The 19,374-nt window shown below is 51.2% G+C and overlaps 1 protein-coding gene across 1 annotated transcript; it reads left to right on the top strand.

The window, feature by feature from the left end:
* The first annotated feature begins 2,574 nt into the window (after positions 1-2,574).
* On the top strand, positions 2,575-5,526 carry EGR1 (early growth response 1). Its single transcript, XM_069869066.1, has 2 exons — positions 2,575-2,946; positions 3,236-5,526. The coding sequence occupies exons 1-2, from the start codon at positions 2,712-2,714 to the stop codon at positions 4,531-4,533; spliced, it is 1,533 nt and encodes a 510-aa protein (XP_069725167.1). The 5' UTR covers positions 2,575-2,711; the 3' UTR covers positions 4,534-5,526.
* Positions 5,527-19,374: the final 13,848 nt, after the last annotated feature.

The following is a 19,374-nucleotide window of genomic DNA, read 5'->3' as shown; positions in this document are numbered from 1 at the left end:
TTTCCTTTTAGTCACAGTACAGGTTGGAAAGATTTGGAAGTAAACTGCAGTCCTGAAAGTAGCGGTTATGAAAAATAGCTGAGAGACAAACCTGTAATTGTATGGAAACATATTTTGTAAAGGCACCATGATGTTTTTACTAGCACAGTAACAGAACAAATAAGTTTGACCTAAAAAGAAATTAAAAAAATAAACACTGAAAGTTAAACTGGAGCTGAATATAAAATAGATTATATCAGCTTCTACTAAGAAAGCAAGCAAATCAAAACCCAGAACTAATCTCAGCCAATTTTTAACCGTCAAAAAGATTATATATATGGATGCAGAATCTTTCTGTAGTCATCTGTCTACAGAGGGATTAAGGTCACTCAGGACAGGTACGTGTATAGATGTTGCCCTGCTCCATCGACATTAGTAAGAACCTCAAATACTGACTTGCTCGAGATGTTGAACTTTCTGCCAGATAAACTCAGATCATCCAATGGCCCCACGCATTTTCTGTGGAAATGTTCTTAAGAATGCTAAGCTCACAAGTACCACTTGTTCAGGAAGAGCGATGTAGATGAAACAGCTGGATCCTAAAGCATTCAGACTGTCAAACAAAATAAGTGCTACTGGTTACTTGCTGTAACACGACTGCTAACTGATGTGAGTGATCTTGAATGCCTGTGGATCAGTGTAGCACGCAGTAAAGACCAGGGAAAGATAACAACAGTATGCAAGGTCTACTACAACTATGTCAAACAAAAAGGAAGTTAATCTCATGCCTGTGGTGAATGGAAATGTGTGTAATCAGGTACAGCTCTGATCGGCACATGGGGCTGTGCAGTCATGCAGGTGCTGTGCATCATATTGCAATGGGCATTTTGCTTGAGGTAGCACTTGTCAGACAGGTCACAGCTCATTTGGTCTCTCTGGTAAATTTGCATCTGGTATTAAAACTGAGCCCAGTTCAAGAGGTCTCATGCAGCTAGTACTGAGAACTGGGGCATTTTTTGGGGTGCTGGGGTTTTTTTAAGATAAAAGATGATGTACTCCATAGGTGAATGGCCTTGTTGTCTCTTCAAAGAGAGACATGTAATTTCCCTGCACGAGCTGGACTTCCGTAGTTACTTAAGGATCGTGATCCGATTAGTTGGTATGAGCAAGCAGAAATCAGATATATTCAGCAATATGAACTGGAGCCTCAAAAAAACAGGAATAATTTTCTGGCACTGAAGAAAATAGTTTGTAAAGATTACAGGGGATGCAAAGTTTAGACAAAGAAAAACAAGCAAAAATTTAGTTGTTTCAAAAAAGAGTTACCAGATAGGACAAGGTCATCAATGATATAAAAGGACCACTGTGGTTGAAAAAACCCACTTCAGAAATGAAATGAAATGACAATATATTAAGAATAACAAAAGAAATCCAGAGAAAGAAAAAAAAAAAGTAAAAGGAAAGCCTACCAAGACATCTCTTTCCCCATGTCTCCCGTGGCCGCCGCCGGGCTGCAGCCGCCCCAACCGCGCGCCTCTCGCCGGCCCCGCCCCCGCGGCCCCGCGCGCTGCGAGGGAGCCCCCGCGCACGCGCACTGCGCCCGCACTGCGTCTGTTGGTGCCGCCTGGCCCGGCGCCAGGGGAGCCCCGCGGCGGCTGCGGGGCCGCCCGGGCGTGGTGGGGAGGCGGCCGCGTCGAGCGCCTATTTATAGCTCGGAGGCTCCTCTAGTCCGGAGGCGCCGTGCCACGACTCCCGCTCCGCTGCGGGCGGTTCCGCGCGGAGCGGAGTCCCGGGCGCCGTCCCCTCTCGGCCGCGCGGTACCCGCGGCCTCGGTGTTCGCAGCGCCCCGCTCTCCGCTGCGGGACGGAGGCCCGCGGAACGCGGCGCTGCGGGCAGGGCTCCCCCGTTTCCGCAAAGTCCCTCCCGCTCGAGGCTGTCGAGCGCACCCCCCCCCTCCCCGCCCTCCGCGGAGCCGGAGGAGGCGAGTTGTGCCAACGGGGGCGTGGGAGGTGGGGACGGTGCTGGCCGCGGAGCCTCGCGGGCCCTCCCCGAGGACCCCGCGTTGCCGGCCTGGGCGCCAGCTGCGCGCTCCCGCGGCTTCACCGAGCTCCCCGTACCCATCCCCCTACCCCCCCGCCCCCCCCGGCCGGAATCGCCATATAAGGAGCGGGAAGCCTCCGCCGGAACCGAGACTTATAAGGGAGTTTCCTAATATGGAAAGTGCGGCGGGGGCTTCCGGCGGGGCGGGCGGGGGCCGGGGACTCCGCGCCTCGGGGCCGGCGGCGCCGCGGCAACGCTGCCGGGGATGGGGGCAAACAGGCCCATGAGGGGCTCGGGGCACGCGACGCGGGGCGGGAGAGCCCCCCCCGGCCCGGCCTTCCCCGGTGCCAGGCTCTGACGCCAGGCGGGGTCCTCCATCCGCATCCATATAAGGGCTTCCTCCTTTCCAAATATGGCCATGTACGTCAGGGTCGGGGCGGGCCGCGGCTGGTGGGATCCGATATATAGATGCAGCGCCGGGCGGGCGGGGAGCCGAGCGCTTCCAGGGGGCAGAGGAGGGGTGGTCCCGGGCGGGCGGGGGCGGGGGGTGCCGAGCGCTTCCACCGGGCAGCGCCGGGGCGACCGCGGCGCGGGGCTCGCAGCAGGCGACGGCCGCCTCCCCGCAGCCAGCCCGTCCGCCGGGTCCGCGGCGGCGCCGCCGCCACCCGCCGGAGCCCGCGCCCGGCGCCCTCATGGCCGCAGCCAAGGCAGAGATGCAGCTCCTGCCCCCGCTGCAGATCGCCGACCCCTTCGGCGCCTTCCCGCACTCGCCCCCCACCATGGACCCTCACTATCCTAAGCTGGAGGAGATGATGCTGCTCGGCGGCGGCGGCCCGCAGTTCCTCGCCCCGCCCGGGGTCCCCGAGAGCGCGGGGTTCGGCGCCGCCGGGGAACCCGGGGAGCAGCACTTTGAGCACCTCGCGGCAGGTAAGCGCGCGGGGAGTCCCGGTGCGCCACGGGGGCAGCGGTGCCTGCGGGGACTCCGCGCTGCAGCGGCGCCCGGTCCAGGCGGCTGCGCGGGGGGAATCTCCCGTCTGCGTCAGCGGCTCCGGGCTGGCTGCTGCTGGAGAGCCGCCAGCGGCGCTGCGATATGTTACTCTGAATTATTAATTAACTAGAAGCACGGATGTGGGGCTGCGCTGCGCAGGGGGGTTCGCGGAGCACTAGCAGCAGTTGCGGTGGCTGCTGGAAGTAATCGCTCTTCCTCTCTTCTCAGACACTTTTCCCGAGATTTCCCTGAACAACGAGAAAACCCTGCCAGAAACCAGCTACCCCAGCCAAACGACGCGACTGCCACCCATAACATACACGGGGCGCTTCTCCCTGGAGCCGGCCCCCAACAGTAGCAACACGCTATGGCCAGAGCCCCTCTTCAGCCTGGTTAGTGGGCTGGTGGGCATGGCTAACGCACCTCCCACCTCTACGGCTTCCTCATCATCACCATCCTCCTCCTCCCAGAGTCCCCCTCTGAGCTGTTCTGTCCAAGCTAGTGAGAACAGTCCAATTTATTCAGCTGCACCAACTTTTCCTAACTCCAGCTCTGACATTTTCCCTGAACCGCAGACCCAGTCCTTTCCCAACCCCTCTGGAACTCCCATCCAATATCCACCTCCAGCTTATCCGACTGCTAAAACCAACTTTCAGGTGCCAATGATTCCGGATTACCTGTTCCCTCAGCAACAGGGTGAGATTAGTCTTGTTCCAACTGATCAGAAGCCCTTCCCAGCCCTTGAGACGAGAGCACAGCAGCCTTCTCTCACACCGCTGTCCACTATTAAAGCATTTGCAACTCAGACAGGCTCACAAGAGTTGAAGAACCTCAACGCCAACTATCAGTCCCAGCTGATCAAGCCCAGCAGGATGAGGAAATACCCAAATCGTCCTAGCAAGACTCCTCCTCATGAGCGACCCTATGCCTGCCCCGTGGAGTCCTGTGACCGGAGATTTTCACGGTCTGATGAGCTAACGCGGCACATTCGCATCCACACGGGACAGAAACCTTTCCAGTGCCGCATTTGCATGCGGAACTTCAGCAGGAGCGACCACTTGACTACGCACATTCGCACACACACAGGTGAGAAGCCATTTGCCTGTGATATTTGTGGCAGAAAGTTTGCCAGAAGCGATGAGAGGAAGAGACACACTAAAATCCACCTTAGGCAGAAGGACAAGAAAGTGGAAAAGGCAGCTCCAGTCTCAACTGCTTCCCCCATTCCTGCCTACTCATCATCTGCGACTACATCCTACCCTTCCTCCATCGCCACCACTTACCCCTCACCAGTGCGCACAGTGTATTCCTCCCCTGCTCCCTCTTCCTATCCCTCCCCTGCACACACCACATTCCCTTCTCCTTCTATAGCCACCACTTACCCTTCTGGCACTGCCACTTTTCAGACCCAAGTGGCCACCTCCTTCTCTTCTCCAGGGGTCACCAACAATTTCAGCTCACAGGTGACATCAGCACTTTCAGACATGACATCAGCCTTTTCTCCAAGGACAATTGAGATTTGCTGAGATTACGTTCTGGATCATGAGAATGCACCTTTTCCATTGGTACTATCAGACATGGAGTTTTTACTCCCCCAATACCATATGTTGCAAGGCTACTTAACTTTTCTTTAAACTTCAGCTGCCTGAAACAACTGCCGTTTAAGTTTTCCACCTCTGTTGAATGACTTAATTTGCATGGTCTGTGGATATAAGTTCAGTATAATTTCCCCCGTAAACAGTAGTCTTTTATTAGAAAGAAAGGACTTTTGATTAAGTACATAGCTGATGTAAATTGTACATGTGCCATGGTTTTCCTTTCCTTTAGGTACTATTGATGTGAAAAATCTTTGCGTACCCATATTGTATTATTTGGAGTTTGCAGGGCCATATTTTGTAAATGTAAATTCTATTTCGGTGACAATGCTGTAATGAGTTTCAAACTTCTTTGGGAACAGCACTTAAGTGTGTTTGAGCATGTTAGAGTGATGCTATGTAAATATCACCTGATGAGACACTCACATGTGGCAGAAGTTTTGGTTTTAAAGTTACAAGTCTTGGTGCCTTTTTTGTGAAGCCTTGCTGATGTCATGCATTTGTGTGAATGGATGCTTTGCATCTTGCCTTAAAGTGAAAGGGATGTAATTCAAAGAATGTAAGGGAGAGCAGGGAATGGGTGGGGAGGGGAGCAGGAGAAAGCCCTGGGGGATGGAATGTAAGCAAAAAAAAAACCCCACGCCTCTCAAAGTCTATTTTTGTTACAAAAATGTAAATTTATATATATATATATATTCAGGAGTTGGAATGTTGTAGTTACCTACTGAGTAGGCAGCAATTTTTTGTATGTTATGAACATGCGGTTCATTATTTTGTGGTTTATTTTTACTTTGTAATTGTGTTTGTTAAAACGACAGTGACTGTTTGGCTTCTAAACACATTGAATGCGCTTTTCTGTCGATGGGATATTTGGTGTACAATACCCTTCAGAAAAAAATAAATAAAATATCAAATCATGAAGAATTCCACATTTTCATTTATGTTGCTGCATAGGAAGACTGCTGCAGCAAGCCTGACTCCTTGATGGGCTGGGAAGTTAACAAATGTTGCTTGTCTCCTGGAGAAACACCTGCTTAAAAAAAAAGGAGGGAAGATAATTACTCCTAGTTCCAGTTGCTCACAAAGGCACGGATGGAGCACACATGTCCTTGCATTAGGTACATCAACTGCTCTTTCGAAGTAGCCACAGTTCTTGTTTTTGGGCTTCTCCAGAAGTGTGTGAGCTAACCTTAGGAAGAAAAAGAATTCTGCCAGTGCTGAAAATGAGGCCTGAAAATTAGAATCAGTCAGAAATCTCACTGGATGGCAAGATAGTAAAGCAGTGAATATTAACAAGTTCAGTCCAAATGGCTGGTTGACAGAAGGTAGCCCTGCTCAGCTAAGGGCTGCTGTAAATTCCTCCTTGACACAACATAGGGCCATAGGCCTGATAGCCTTTAGTATGGATGTTTCAGCATTTATAGGAGGAAAGCACCTCCTTATACAGCAGTTTGAAATACATTTCAGGGGATAGGTGAACTGTCTGCAGAGCAGACTCAGATATTTGCATCCATGAGAAGAGGTGATGCAGGTAAAGAGGAGGGTTCTGGTGTCAGTCCTTTCAGGGTGAACTTTCTACAACTCACCAATGTTTAGGGTTGTGATGAGCTGGGATGCAGATATAGGCATTGACGAGTGCACCCAGCACAGTACAAACTGTCAAGCAGTCTGCCAAAAACAGCTTGCCCAGCTGCTTGCCAAAATTAACCCCACTTGCTAGGAAAGGCAACCTGCTGAAGTCCCTGGGCTAGTCCTTCTCGGGGATGCAGCCCACCTGTGGCAAATGGCAGCAATTCTGGAAGATACCTAAGAGCTGGTAAATCCCAGTCTTTTGTCTTTCAGGGAGGACTGTTCTCCACAGGTTAGGACAAGCTGTGGGGAGGGGCCTGTGTTGCGTTTTTCTCTTCAGTTGTTTGTGCCTGCAGTGCCAGGTGCAGTCTGCAAGCTGCTAACAGTGACTTTGTGGTTGGCCATGCTGGCCTTTTCAGAAAATAGCGCAAACTTTTTTCAACACAAGGAGTTCCAGCATCCAGCCCAGGCAGACTGACTGGGCAAGCTTAATGTCTGGCTTCACACTGAGCAGGTAACCCATGTCAGAAGCCACAGAAATCCACTGGAGGTGAGACAACGAAGAAGGGCCTTCAGACGTGATGCTTCAAGGAAGGATGTGAGTAACATTCTGTAAATGTTAACCCCCCCCTGCCCACTCCTCACCCCCAGTTCCCAAAGTCAACACCAAAATTAACAGCTAGTCAGCCCATTCTGATCTGTGGACACTGCTCTCTGTTCAGACATTTAGTATACAAAAGAATAGTTCAGTTGAAAAGAACCCAGGGCTTATGACCACCTGGTACAACTGCCTGACCACTTCAGAACTGTCCAAAAGTTACATCCTGTTATCAAGGGCACTATCCAAATACCTCTCAAACCCTGACAGGCTTGGGGCATCACCCACATATGCCGACCACGGCTACTTTCACCCAGGTACCCTTCGGTGTAACTTCCTAGAACACGCTCATAATTGCACCTTTACTATTCGGTCTAAACGGCAGCAAAGTGTGCTTTGCATTTGCCGCACCTATTTGTAACACGAAGGGAAGAAAACGCACGGGGTTTTTGCTCCCACCCTTGCTGCGGCGTTCAGCCCGCTCAGCGGAAGCAAATCTTGGGGCTGAAAAGCACCGATCGCGCAGCTTCTGCGAGGTCTTTTTGTTCGCCGCTGGTCTGAAGAAGACAGGAATTCTGACTCCCAAGAAGCTGGCGTCCAGACGGCTCGGGACAACGAGCCCCGAGCAGGCCGTTCCCGGGCAGCACCGGCGGGGGAGGGAGCACGGCCTCCCGGCGAGCCCCGCACACCCGCCCCCCGCCCGGAACCGCCGCCATATTTGGCGCTTCCTGCGCGCCTTGTATGGCGCTTCCGAGCCCCAAAAAAGGCCTTTCCTGCTCGCGCGTTCCGGCCCCGCACCCGCCCCTCCCGGCGGGCCCCGGACCAGCCTTGCGGTAGCCCAGGCCCCGGCCCGGCCCTCGCCCCGGCCCTGCACCCGGACCTCCCCCCGGCCCTGCACCCGGACCTCCCCCCGGCCCTGCACCCGGACCTCCCCGGTGAGACCCAGCCCGGCCCCACCCGTTTCTACCCACGCAAACAAAGGCTAACATATCTTCCCTAGCATCTCCAAAAAGTCAGCCCGAACGCCTCCTCAGTTATTATGTTCTACGCTTGGCTGACAAGCCGTAATCATAGATGCGGTCGTTGCTGATAATCGCTGCATTTTTCCTCTAGGATGGCGGTGCTTTACGATTGCTTTTGAGGCATAGCGGTAGTACGACCTGTCCTCAGAGTTCTTTTCTGCAGGCTTCACAGCTTTCTGGTAAGATTTCAGCATTAGAGCGAGCAGCTTGTGTTACACTCGGCTTTCTCGGAGGTGGCACCAATAGGTTTTAGTTACCAGTGTCCGTACTGCCACCTCACGTCTGGAAATAAAACCAGCTTGGATGTTCTTACCAGGAAATACCTATGTTAATGCTTAGGTGACCTTGTAACTGTAGATCTAGTCTTGAATATGAAAACAAATATGTCGTTATTCAGCTTGGATTCTTTTGCTTTCCTTTAGGAATCTTGAGACTAAGGCTCTTGGTTAACTGTTTTGGGGACTTGTTGGGGTGCTTGTTGGTTTTGTGTGTGTGTGTGTGTGTATATACTGGAATGCGTATCTTTGGAGTGCAACATAAAGAGCATGACTTACATCTAGAAATGTATAACTTCCATTTTTTCTGACTCTGCTTTTCATGGTTCGTTCCTGCTGTTAGTTGGTAGCAGCCAAGAATGTGTTATGAGGCACCATGTAAACTCCACACTTCAAGATTCTTGTTTTAAGGAGTACTAGCCAAGCTGCTCCCAGAGGCACAAAACAACAATAACTAACCTTCATTGCACATTGGGGACTGGGATGTCCATCTATCTCAACTGGGGCTAGGCAGGACAAAAAGCACTTCTGTTCTCTTCATTTGCACATTTCTGTGTACTACGTGGGTGCTTCTGAGAGAGTCAAAATTATTCGGTCGCTCTGGGAACACTTGGCCTTGTATGGGTCGTGTCAACACCTGAAAGAAGTCCAGTGGAAGACACTCAGTCCAGAAAGGCTGTTTTTTAACAAGAATCTGCCTTCTGGCAGCAGGAAGGACACATGAACACACCTGTCTCTTTCTGTGTATTTGGAAGCATAATGGAAAATTGCTGAATTCCCATATGGTTTCTGCAAAGTGAGAATCTAAGCATTAGCTAGGTTTCTAAGTGGAGTTTGAAAGACAAAATGGGGAAAAGGGAGTGTGTCAGTGTGTCAAACAAACCTATGATTGCAGATGGTCTCTGCAACCGTAGAGCCCTTTGCCCCCTACTTTTAAATTACTCCAGACACGAAACCCTGTATGATCGTAACACATTTGCTAGAAATCCCTATGGTGTGTTGCTAGGTGTTCTGGCTGTCTTGTAATGAAAGCTTATCCTGAATGATGGCATCCATTCTTGGGTAGAGAAGTACAAGCCTGCATAACACTAATGCACCACCTAAACTCCTATAAATTAAAACAGTGCAGCTGTAATTGTAGGATGTGAATTTCATCCATAGCACTTAAGAATTTACCTTGGATTTCTCTGAACTCTTTCTGCTAGATGATTTAAACATTGATAATGGATAAACTAATAACTAGTTCTGTTCCTTGTGGGGAACTATATATACCTGTGCTTAGTCTACACTGATAACGCTAAATAGTTTTAAGTCCAGTTCCTGTGAAAAATAAATGCAGTCAGTCTTGATTTTAGCTGAAAACTATGAATTCTAATCCTAGAATATGGAAAATAAGGGAAATAAAACATCAGGATTTTTCTTCCAATCTCTTTGTCTTGCACTAAGGTCTAGTAGCCTGTGCATTAAGCACTTTTTTTATCGTGCAGTGGAGAAAATACAAGAGCATTCATAGAACCTTTTCTGCATATATGTGTGTGTATATATATATACATAAATATATATATAAAAACATAGCTCTGTGTATAGTGATAAATATTTGCTACCAAGAGAAGATTAGTAGAAAGAACAGGATTTTTTTTTTGGTAAATCAGATTTTAAATTCTGCATTGTTTTCACATTCATAGATTATACTTTTGCTTTTGAAGTTTGAGTTTCCTGCCATCTATAGTAAATTGATGTTGTAATTCGAAATCTGGAATTACTGTTTGTCTTCTCCAAGCCAGACATAGTGCTTTAGAGCCTTGCCATAACACTTCTGAACCAAGGAGACGATATTGTTTTTAGTGGTCCTACAGCAAGTTGTCCTGTAGCAGCACTGCAGCAAAGTTAAGGAGAAAGGTGTAGGGTGGTGGTGATGGGGGAAGACTTCAAAACAAAGTGGTTTTGTAGATAGTCTATAAATAAGACAGCTCTTGAAGAGATAATAGCTCTGTATAGAGTCTTGGTCTGTGCTTAGAGGCTCTGGTAGCACTAGAGTATATGGAAACGCTGACTGTGCCACAGAACATCACTAAATGGAAACATTATTAAAAAAAAGGTTGGGTGCAGGCAGTATGTTTTCATCCTCCTCTTTTTATTGACAAACCTCAAACCTGTAGCTTGGCCAGTGAAAGACAAAAACAATTTCTGTTTTTTGTCTGCTGAAGAACTCTGGAGATGCCTGTTGAAAAGATGTTATCAGCATCTTTTGATGGCTCTTTACTGTTTGGGCTGCTGTCTACATGTGCAGTGAGAAGATACTAGAAAATTAAATTGTTTCCCTTGTCTGAGCACTGTCAGACAAAAAGTACTTTATTCTTCTCTCAGTGGCCCTGGGTTGGCAGGAGGACTTTGAAAGATCATAGAGCAGCTCCAAAGAAGGATTTCAGCTCTTAAGAATTTGTTGAGTATCTTCAAATTTCCTTATGAAATGGTGATGATTATTTTTATCTCTACATTTTTTGCCTATTTAGTATGTTTAATAGGAAGATTTTTTTTTTTAATCTACTTGTAGTAAAGGTTCAGGGGTTTAGTGGGTCACAGGCTAGAAGGAGTCAATATTCCAGAGCTGTTAGAAGAAAAAACAAAAATGCCCATGTGAAGCCATTTCAGTAACGGTACACCTCGTAAGACACAATCACTTATGTTCCTATCACTTTTGCTTGTACAGGAGTTCTGGTTTCTTGTTTTGGAAGCCTCACCTGGAGAAAAGTAAAGACCAGTCTATTTTGTTCTTCCAGTCCAAACAAACTTTGAGAATCTTGATTGGAAAATCCCCCCAAGGAGAGGGTGAATGAGGTGGCGTCATCTGTGCAAAGAAGGGATGTATGCGATCATGTCTTGATATTGCAGAACTCGGCTGGAGAGTGCGCTGCTGTTCAAAGTATTCCTCATGCATGGTAAGTACTTGATCCTGGGGATTACTTCCCAGCAGTGCTGCTCTTTGTTTTAAATTTGTATCCAGTTTCCTGAGTGTCCTCTTTTCCTGTTGCCATGTGCTGCATGTCTTTTACTTTTTCGATGTTCAGAAAAGAAAAAAGAAAAAGACAGACCATTCTGGGTGTGTTGTGAACACACTGTTTGCCAGAATCTGACACTGTGAACACTGCGCTGTGAAATGCAGGCTCCGATTTAGCAGCCCACTCTAGTGCATTGGCAGTCAATTGACTTTAATAGGCTTGCTTGTATGCTTAGAGGAGTTCCCTGGATCTCGATTGCGTGTGGATGTTCAGCAGGGAAATACTTTTGCTGTTGGTGTGTCTGCCACTTAAGAAATTGCTTCTGTTGGATTTGAATTCTGTGCATTTTCCTGGACCAGGTCAGTTTTTATTTTGTAGTCTTCACTTACCTGAAAAGGTCAAGTAGTTTCCATCAGGACAGCTTCCATTATACAGAAAGTGCATTCTGGAAGTTGTGTAGGAGCAGGAGAAAGCTGACTTTCCTCTGGAAATGCAACCTCTGTCATTCAGCTTTTGTTGGGAGAGCAGTTGTCTGGTTAAGGTGAGTGAGATTTACTGGATATAAACAGGTCTGAAAACGTAACCTTATTCGTTAAGCACAAACCCTCCCAACTCCAGCTGAATGTTAAAGCAGCCCTATTTGCTGCAGTTCTGTTGATGGATCCAGGAGCGCACATTCCATGGAATCAGACCAAACTGCCAGCATGTTGGTCAGGGTCAGTTTGACCGAAGGCACGGTTTGCAACTGTGTGTCTCAAAAGCCGAGGAGAGGGATGAGGGCTGTGTGAGCAGTTCTGTGGTTGCTGCTGCTTTGGCCAGTTCGGCCGCTTTTGTGTCCAGCGTGGGAAAACGGTGACCGCAGGGTGAATGGCGCGGGGGGTCTCAGTGCTGCCGCCTGGTGGCCGCAGTGTGCTACTGCAGCGCGGATGTCGCGCGGGGGCAGTGGAGCCGTCGGGGCTGGGGGGCCGGGAAGGTCGGTATCCCCCGCAGCCGCCCTCGTAGCTGCTGAGCAGGGCCGGGCGCTGCCCGCGTGCAGTGACGGACAGCGGCAAGGCTGTGCTCTGGTGGGTACCGGCAGGCCTCGCTCTCCTGGGCTCACGGGGAACGAGCCGCCGCGGATCTGGCTCTCAGCTCTTGAGTTTCCAAACACAGCACAAATGCCCTCTGTGAGGGCGCGGGCGGTGCGGCTTTGTGCACCGCTGCGTGGTGTGAGTTAATGGAGAGCGGTGCTGCCGATATAGTGCTCTAAATAAGGAAAATGGAAGGGAAGCCTCTTTCTGCTGCTTGATTTTAGTCAGGCATCTACTGGAGAGTGGTTTGGTATCTGCAAAACTCGTTATAACTCTGCTCATTGTCCCTTTTACAACCCAAAGCAGCGTCTCATCCTGGAGCCTCTTGGAGCAGTGCAGTTCTCACCTGAAGGGCTTGTAAGCTGAGACTTTTTGCTTCAGTGAGCTTTACGAGAAAAGCCCTGTGTCTGTTTGCATCCATGTGAAAGATGAGCTTTGTGTCTGCCTTTTACAAACTGTTAGAATTCACCTGTTTTCATTTATTAATCGAGCAATTGTTACTATACTTGGTGCTTAGCCCAACTCAAAGTGTGAAGTTCATCCTTATGGATGTCCCTGTTCAAGATCTTTTCAGGTCAGTGAAAATAAGCCTCTTAAGGTAAAAGTTTAAAAGGGAAAATGATTTTTTAGAAGGCCTAAATCCCATTCTAGGAAACAAGGTGTAGGTGTGAGACTGTGCCATGTGCACTCAGTGCTACAACCTGGGGTCCCCTGAGGCTCGAAGTTTCCCCAAACTCCCAGTGTTGCGTGGATAACGGTGCCCGGGGCGGGGCTGCGCTGGCACCGATCAGGCACAGCTTGAATGGGGCTGGGCTCGGGTGAGTCAGGGCACTCAGAGGGGTGCGACTCCAATTGTGAGCGGAGGCGGGAGCAGCGTGGGTGAGCGCTCTGTAGGCGGCCGCGCCGCTCCGGCCCGCAGGCGCCCGCGCTCTGTGGTTGGTGGCAGCGCTCCGGGCTCGCTCTCTGTGACCTGCAGTCCTCCCGGGGCCGGCTCGGGCACAGGGACGGTCGGGGGCTTTGGTGCTGTGTCTGCGCTCGGCGCCTCGCGGGGAAAGTCCCGCTTGGGAGGGGAAGGAAGAGGAAAGGGCAGGAAAGGAAGGAGGAAGGGGGGAGAAGGGAAACGGAGGGGAATAGGGGGCAAAATGGGGAAAAACAGGGGGAAAGAAGGAAGGGAAGGAGGGGAAAAGGGAAAGGGGAGCTTTGGAAAGTGCTTTTATGTTGTCGGTATAGAGAGGGAGTGAGGAGGGAGGTTGCTTTTTTGAATCCCTTTTATAACCAGGGTCTTTACATTTAAAACCCTTCCATGTCACAGAGTTTTACAACAATGCAACATCTGTTACGCTTGCCACAAATCATCCCGGATTAGACATTTCTCTGTTTCCAATTACGCAGAATATCTGTTTAGCCTTCTCCTATATTTTGAGGCTTAATATCTTTTTAGACCTATTTTTAGCATTTGTGTTAAAATATTTCCTGTAAAACAAATACGGAAAGGGAGTTGGCATGTTCTTAACGTTAACCATAGAGTCTGTACCTCAAGTACCTTAGGGAAATGCTGATGCACTTCTTAGATGTACCTTGTCCTTGCAGACCATTATGGAGCTTTCCCATCTGTCTTGTACGCTCATAGTGGAAGAAGAGGGTGACCATGGAGAAAATGGTAAGTGAGCTGTTTGTGAACAGGGACTGCAAAGTAACCCAAAGGGATGTGTGAATATACTAAGCGATCCACTGTTGCTGTTGAGCTGCATTAAGACTGGCTTTTTGAGTTTCCCTGTTGCAAACTGACTCCTCATTAACTTTACAACTGGTCTGAAAAAAACACCAAAACCCAACAAACAAAACCACCCCTGTAAATGAAAGAGACAGGTCTGCTGAGATGTCTGGGTTTTGGAGCTGTACAAGCGTACATGGGAGCAGAATGATCTTTGTAAAATCCACAACCTCAAAGCGTGCCTTGCATGTTCCTGGTGGCTCACTCCAGTGGCCTGGGGCAGCAAGCGATCTTACAGGCAGACGTCTGCCTTCTTCACACCAATGATCCCCTCTATGAGTATCATCCTTGTCAAAACTGCAACCATTTGCTTAATTTTGGCTTTGATTTCTGTTTTCTCAGGTTCACAAGGCAAGCCCTTGTCAACACGGGTTCATGAAAGGTAGGTAAACCCTTTGACAGTTTCTCATAGCATCCTGCCTAGGAAACTGTCAGCCTCTGGCCTGGACAGGCACACACTCTCCTGGGTGGAAAACTGGTTGGATGGCCGGGCCCAGAATGTGGTGGTAAATGGAGTTAACTCCAGCTGGAGGCCAGTTCCAAGTGGGGTTCCCCAGGGCTTAGTGCTGGATCCAGCCCTTTTCAATGACTTTATGAATGACCTGGACGAAGGTATTGAGTGCATCCTTAGCAACTTTTGCAGATGACACTAAGCTGGGTGGAAATGTGGATCTGCTGGAGGGTCGGGAGGCTCTTTAAAGGGATCTGAAGAGGCTGGACCACTGGGCTGAGACCAACAGCATGGGGTTTATCAAGGCCAAATGCCGGGTCCTGCACTTGGGGCACAACAACCCTATGCAGTGCTACAGACTAGGAGAAGACTGGCTAGAAAGCTGCCTGGAGGAGAGGGACCTGGGGGTATTGGTTGACAGCGACTGAACATGAGCCAGCAGTGTGCCCAGGTGGCCAAGAAGGCCAATGGCATCTTGGCTTGTATCAGAAAGGGCGTGGCCAGCGGGTCCAGGGAGGTTCTTCTCCCTCTGTAGTCAGCACTGGTGAGACTGCACCTTGAATACTGTGTTCAGTTCTGGGCCCCTCACCACAAGAAGGATGTTGAGGCTCTGGAGCAAGTCCAGGGAAGAGTGATGAAGCTGGGGAAGGGGCTGAAGAACAAGAGGAGCGGCTGAGAGAGCTTGGAGGTGTTTAGCCTGGAGAAGAGGAGGCTGAGGGGAGGCCTCATTGCTCTCTACAACTCCCTGAAAGGAGGTTGTGGAGAGGAGGGAGCTGGCCTCTTATCCCAAGTGACAGAGGACAGGATGAGAGGGAATGGCCTCAAGATCTGCCAGGGGAGTTCAGGCTGGACATCAGGAAAAAAATTTTTCACAGAAAGGGTCATTGGACACTGGAACAGGCTGCCCAGGGAGGAGGTTGAATCACCTTCCCTGGAGGTGTTTAAAGGATGGATGGATGAGGTGCTGAGGGGCATGGTTTATTGAATGATAGGAATGGTTGGACTCGGTGATCCTGGGGCTCTTTTACAACCTAATGATTCTGTGATTCTGTCTCTCTTTCCTTACAGCCCAAAAAGCCAGTCCGGAGAATGTATTTGCTGCAGAAAACCTGGCAAAAGTCTCGCAGAACAGCCCCACTTTTTCAAAGCCCGGTATTTTTCTGTCTTCTGTCCTGTCACGAGGAGTAACGGTGATTTTCTCATGCTTCTTGCTGCCTCCCCAGTGTCTGTCCTCTACTTTAAGTGTGGGTGAACCAGTGCCTCAGGAGGTCGTTGGATGGGAAAGAGCGGCCGCTAAAATATTTCTCCCATTAGCTTAAGGGCTAAGGTATCCCGTGGTGCTGAGATTGGTGCCAGGAGATGGAAGCGCAGCCTTTCAGAGGCTGCTGTACCCGGGTGAACTGCAGTTTGCCTGCCTCCCTCGAGGAAAGCCTCCGTTTGGAAAACTCGGTCACTTGTCCTCCCTCCAACTGCCTTGGAGTGGCAGGAAGAGCTAGCGGAGCGTGGTGGGCTCGGGCCCGTCTGGCACAGCTCAGAGCTTGCCGGGTGCTGGGGTGTCATAAGTGGTGGTGAGAGTGGCAGGGGGCGGGGGGGTTCATTTAAAGCACATTTACTTGGAGTATTTTGCCGTAACAACTCCTTCCTTTTGCTTTGTTGCACACTGACTCCTCGTTAACTTTACAGCTGCTCTGAAAAAAAAACTCCCAAACCCAGCAAGCAAAACCACCCCTGCAAACGACAGAGGCAGCTCTGCCGAGATGGCTTGGTTTCTGAGCTGTACAAGCATGGTCGTGGCAGCGGAACGATCTCTGCAAAATCCCCAACCTCGAAGCGTGCCTCGCGTCTTCCTGGTGGCTCACTCCTGTGCCGAGGCAGTGAGCGCACTTACAGACAGGCGCCTGCCTGCCTTCTTCACACCGATGATCCGCCCCCCCCGCCCCACTGCCAGTTTCACCCTCGTCAAAACTGCAAGCGTTTGCTACAAAGCAAACCCGGTGCGCAAATAAATACCACAGCATAGGAGTGAAGCCTGGCGACTGGCCACTGACCGTTCCGAAGTCTCCCAACATCTCAGGTAGATGCCAGCGCAGATGGGCGTGTGTGTGATTGTAAGAGGGAGGTCTCGTTGCTCTCTGCTCTCTTGACAGGTGGAGAAGAGTGGGAGCGGTTGCTTTTGTGCGGCTGCACGGTCTCGATCCTACACGTGGTTCCGTTCTTGTTATGCTTGACATGTGGGCAGGGGCAAACTCTGTCTGAGGCATGGCACATGGGCAATGCTGTGTGGTCTCTGTGGCCTTGCTTTGTGTCCAGGCATCTTGTGCTCTGGAGGCCAAACCAGGCTTTGTTCCTTCATACAAATATTGCGTGCCTGAACTAAACCAAAATTCCTCACCCGATTGCTGCCCATCTCTGCTGGGCTGAGTCCCTTTCCTGCAGAGGCTTTGGTGACAGGTGCTTGCTGAATGGGCGACGACGTGTGTGTCTGGAAGAGCTGCCTCGCCGTCGCACCTCTCACTTCCATGTGTGTGTTTCTCAGGCCTGTAGTCTGGGCTAAGCTCGAGTTGTGTGCAGTGACGTGGTTCCTGCCAGCCGGCGCGTTGCAGGTCTGACCCCAGCAAGAGAAGAGGCGTGCCGGGGGGAGCCCTTTTGTGCCTCAGGAGGAGGATAAATAGCAGGGTGCCTGGGCTGCTTTTCTACACTGGGCTGTCACATGGGCGTGATTTAGAACATCTTAGCGTAATGAGTTTACACTGGGTAAGATTGGTTTGGTTTCATTTCTTTTTTTGACCAAGTATGTCTAACAGAATAACTATTAAAACGAAATGCGTTCTCTCTGGACTTTTCCGAAACTTGGTCCAGTGACACTGCTTTCCATCTGGCGAGTCCTCCAGTTCCTTGCGGTTTCCTTTTGTGGGGGACAAGTGAAACCTTTGACTGTTCTTTTGAAGGGGATTCTCTTCTTGGCTTGCTTTGGGTGGGCTGTAGAGCAGGGGCTGCAGGGGTTGGAAGGTCAGAGAAGGAAATGTGGGTGAAGGAGGAAAGTGATTTTGTCCTGGGGCTGAGGGCCGTCTGATCTCGTTGCTCTGCTAATGTTCCTTTCTGTGCGTTCCCTCCCACAGGTCTCTCTTCTCAGCACCATGTGGGAAGCGGATTCCTCTCCTCCTCCTGCCTGCACCCAGGCTGAAGGCGCGGCCTCGTCTGGACCCTCTGTCCCGGTCGTGCTGGCACCACCTTTGCTGCGTGACCGGGAAGAGTGTGTCCATCTCCGGGGACCTTTTGGCCTCTTCTGCCCAGGCGTGGGGAAGCCAGAGGAACCCCGTGTAAATCGGTGTTGTCCACATTAAAGCTTTTGATTGTTTGCCAGCTGCTGTATGTGTTTTGTTTTTTCAGTGTTGGAAACGAAGAAAAAAGAAGGTGGCGAAGGCCGTTTGGGGCACGTGGCGATGGCGTTATGAGCCAGGATCCGGCGTGGGGAGCGCCGTGCCGTGCAGGCTCTGAGTTGGCAGCCCGCTGTACAGGCGGCCAATTGGCTCGGACGGGCTCGCTGGCGGCCGGGGGCGCGTGCCGGATCGCGATGGTGTGCGGATGTTCGGCAGGGAAATGTTCTCCCTGTCGATGCATCTGCTGCTTCCAAAGTCCCCTTGTGTCAGACTGGAATTCCGTGTCCTTTCCCGCAGCGGGTCAGTTGTTCCTTTCCAGCCTGCCCGTATGGCACAGCCGCAGGGCCTCCCGTTGGAACGGCGTCCGTCGTCCGGAGACGGCGTGCGGGAGCGGGGAAAGCTGCGGCCTTTCCCCTGGAGGCGCCACCTCTCCCTTTCAGCCGCCGCTCGGAGGTTTCCCGGCCGCAGGGGGCTCGGAGAGCGGCCCCTCGGCACGGAGAGCGGAGCCCGCGGCCGCCGCGGTGCCCGTGAGCGCAGCCCTGCTCGCCGCAGGACCGGAGCGAAGGGGCGGCCCGGGGGAAGGCAGGCGCGGTCTGCGCTGCTGCGGAGCCCGGCAGCGGGGGAGGGTGTGCGGGCAGCGCCGCGGGAGCTGCTGCTCCGGGCGGTTCGGCGCCCGTCGGGATCGAACCCGCAAAGGGAGGAAACGGTAAAAACAGGAACGACGGTAAAAATAGCTTCGGCCGGCTCGGTGCTGCCGCGTTGTGGCCGCGGAGCGGTACTGCAGCCCGGGGACGTGTGACGACTCAGTGCTGCCGTGCCGTGGCCGCGGATGGTACTGCAGCCCCGGGCGGGGGGCGCACAGGGGCCCTGTCATTGACCATATAAGGGCAAACCGGGCCAAGTGCCATAAAAAGGAAAATTGCCATAAAGGGGCAAATTGAGTATATGAGGGCGAACTTGGCCAACTGCCATAAAAGAGCAAATTGACCATATACGGGCAAATTGCCATAAAAGAGAGAATTGACCCTGTAAGGGAAAACTGGGCCAATTGCCGTAAAAGGACAAATTAGCAACATAAGGGCAAATTGACCACATAAGGCAAACTGAGAAAATTGCCCATAAAAGGGCAAATTGAGCAAATAAAGGTAAACTGGGCCAATTACCATAAAAGGGCAAATTGAGCATATAAGTGCAAACTGGCCACATTGACAATAAAAGGGCAAATCGTCCATAAAACGGCCACAGGACACAGCACGGGCAAAGCGGGATCCAGAGGCGACCAATCAGAGTGCGGAGTCCGCAGCCAATCGGAACACAAAGTTTGCAAAGTGGTATTGAGAAGCGACCAAACAGAGCGCGGAGACGCAGCCAGTCAGAAGACAACGCTGTCAAGGTGGGATCGAGAAGTGACCAATCAGACGCACAGCCATTCGATGGCCTAGGCAATGAATGGGGTGTACCAGGTGCTGCCGCGCCGTGGCCGCGGAGCGGTACTGCAGCCCGGGGCCGGGGAGCGGGACGGCCCACAGGGGCGGGCGAGCCGGGAGGGGCGGGGTGGGGAGCGGGGCGGAGACTGACGCAGTTCGAAGAGCGGCTCGGTTCCGCGCGGCTGCTGCCAGCTCCGCGCGGCGTCG

Source organism: Phaenicophaeus curvirostris, chromosome 15, assembly GCF_032191515.1.
Source record: "Phaenicophaeus curvirostris isolate KB17595 chromosome 15, BPBGC_Pcur_1.0, whole genome shotgun sequence".
Lineage (NCBI taxonomy): Eukaryota > Metazoa > Chordata > Aves > Cuculiformes > Cuculidae > Phaenicophaeus > Phaenicophaeus curvirostris.
Note: the sequence above shows the minus strand (reverse complement) of the source record. Positions and strands in the feature narration are given on the sequence as shown.

Excerpts from the sequence above, each read along its gene's own strand:
- EGR1 (XM_069869066.1), top strand. The coding sequence starts at position 2,712 with ATGGCCGCAGCCAAGGCAGAGATGCAGCTCCTGCCCCCGCTGCAGATC. Across the intron at positions 2,947-3,235 it reads CTTTGAGCACCTCGCGGCAG|ACACTTTTCCCGAGATTTCC; the intron begins GTAAGCGCGCGG and ends CTCTCTTCTCAG.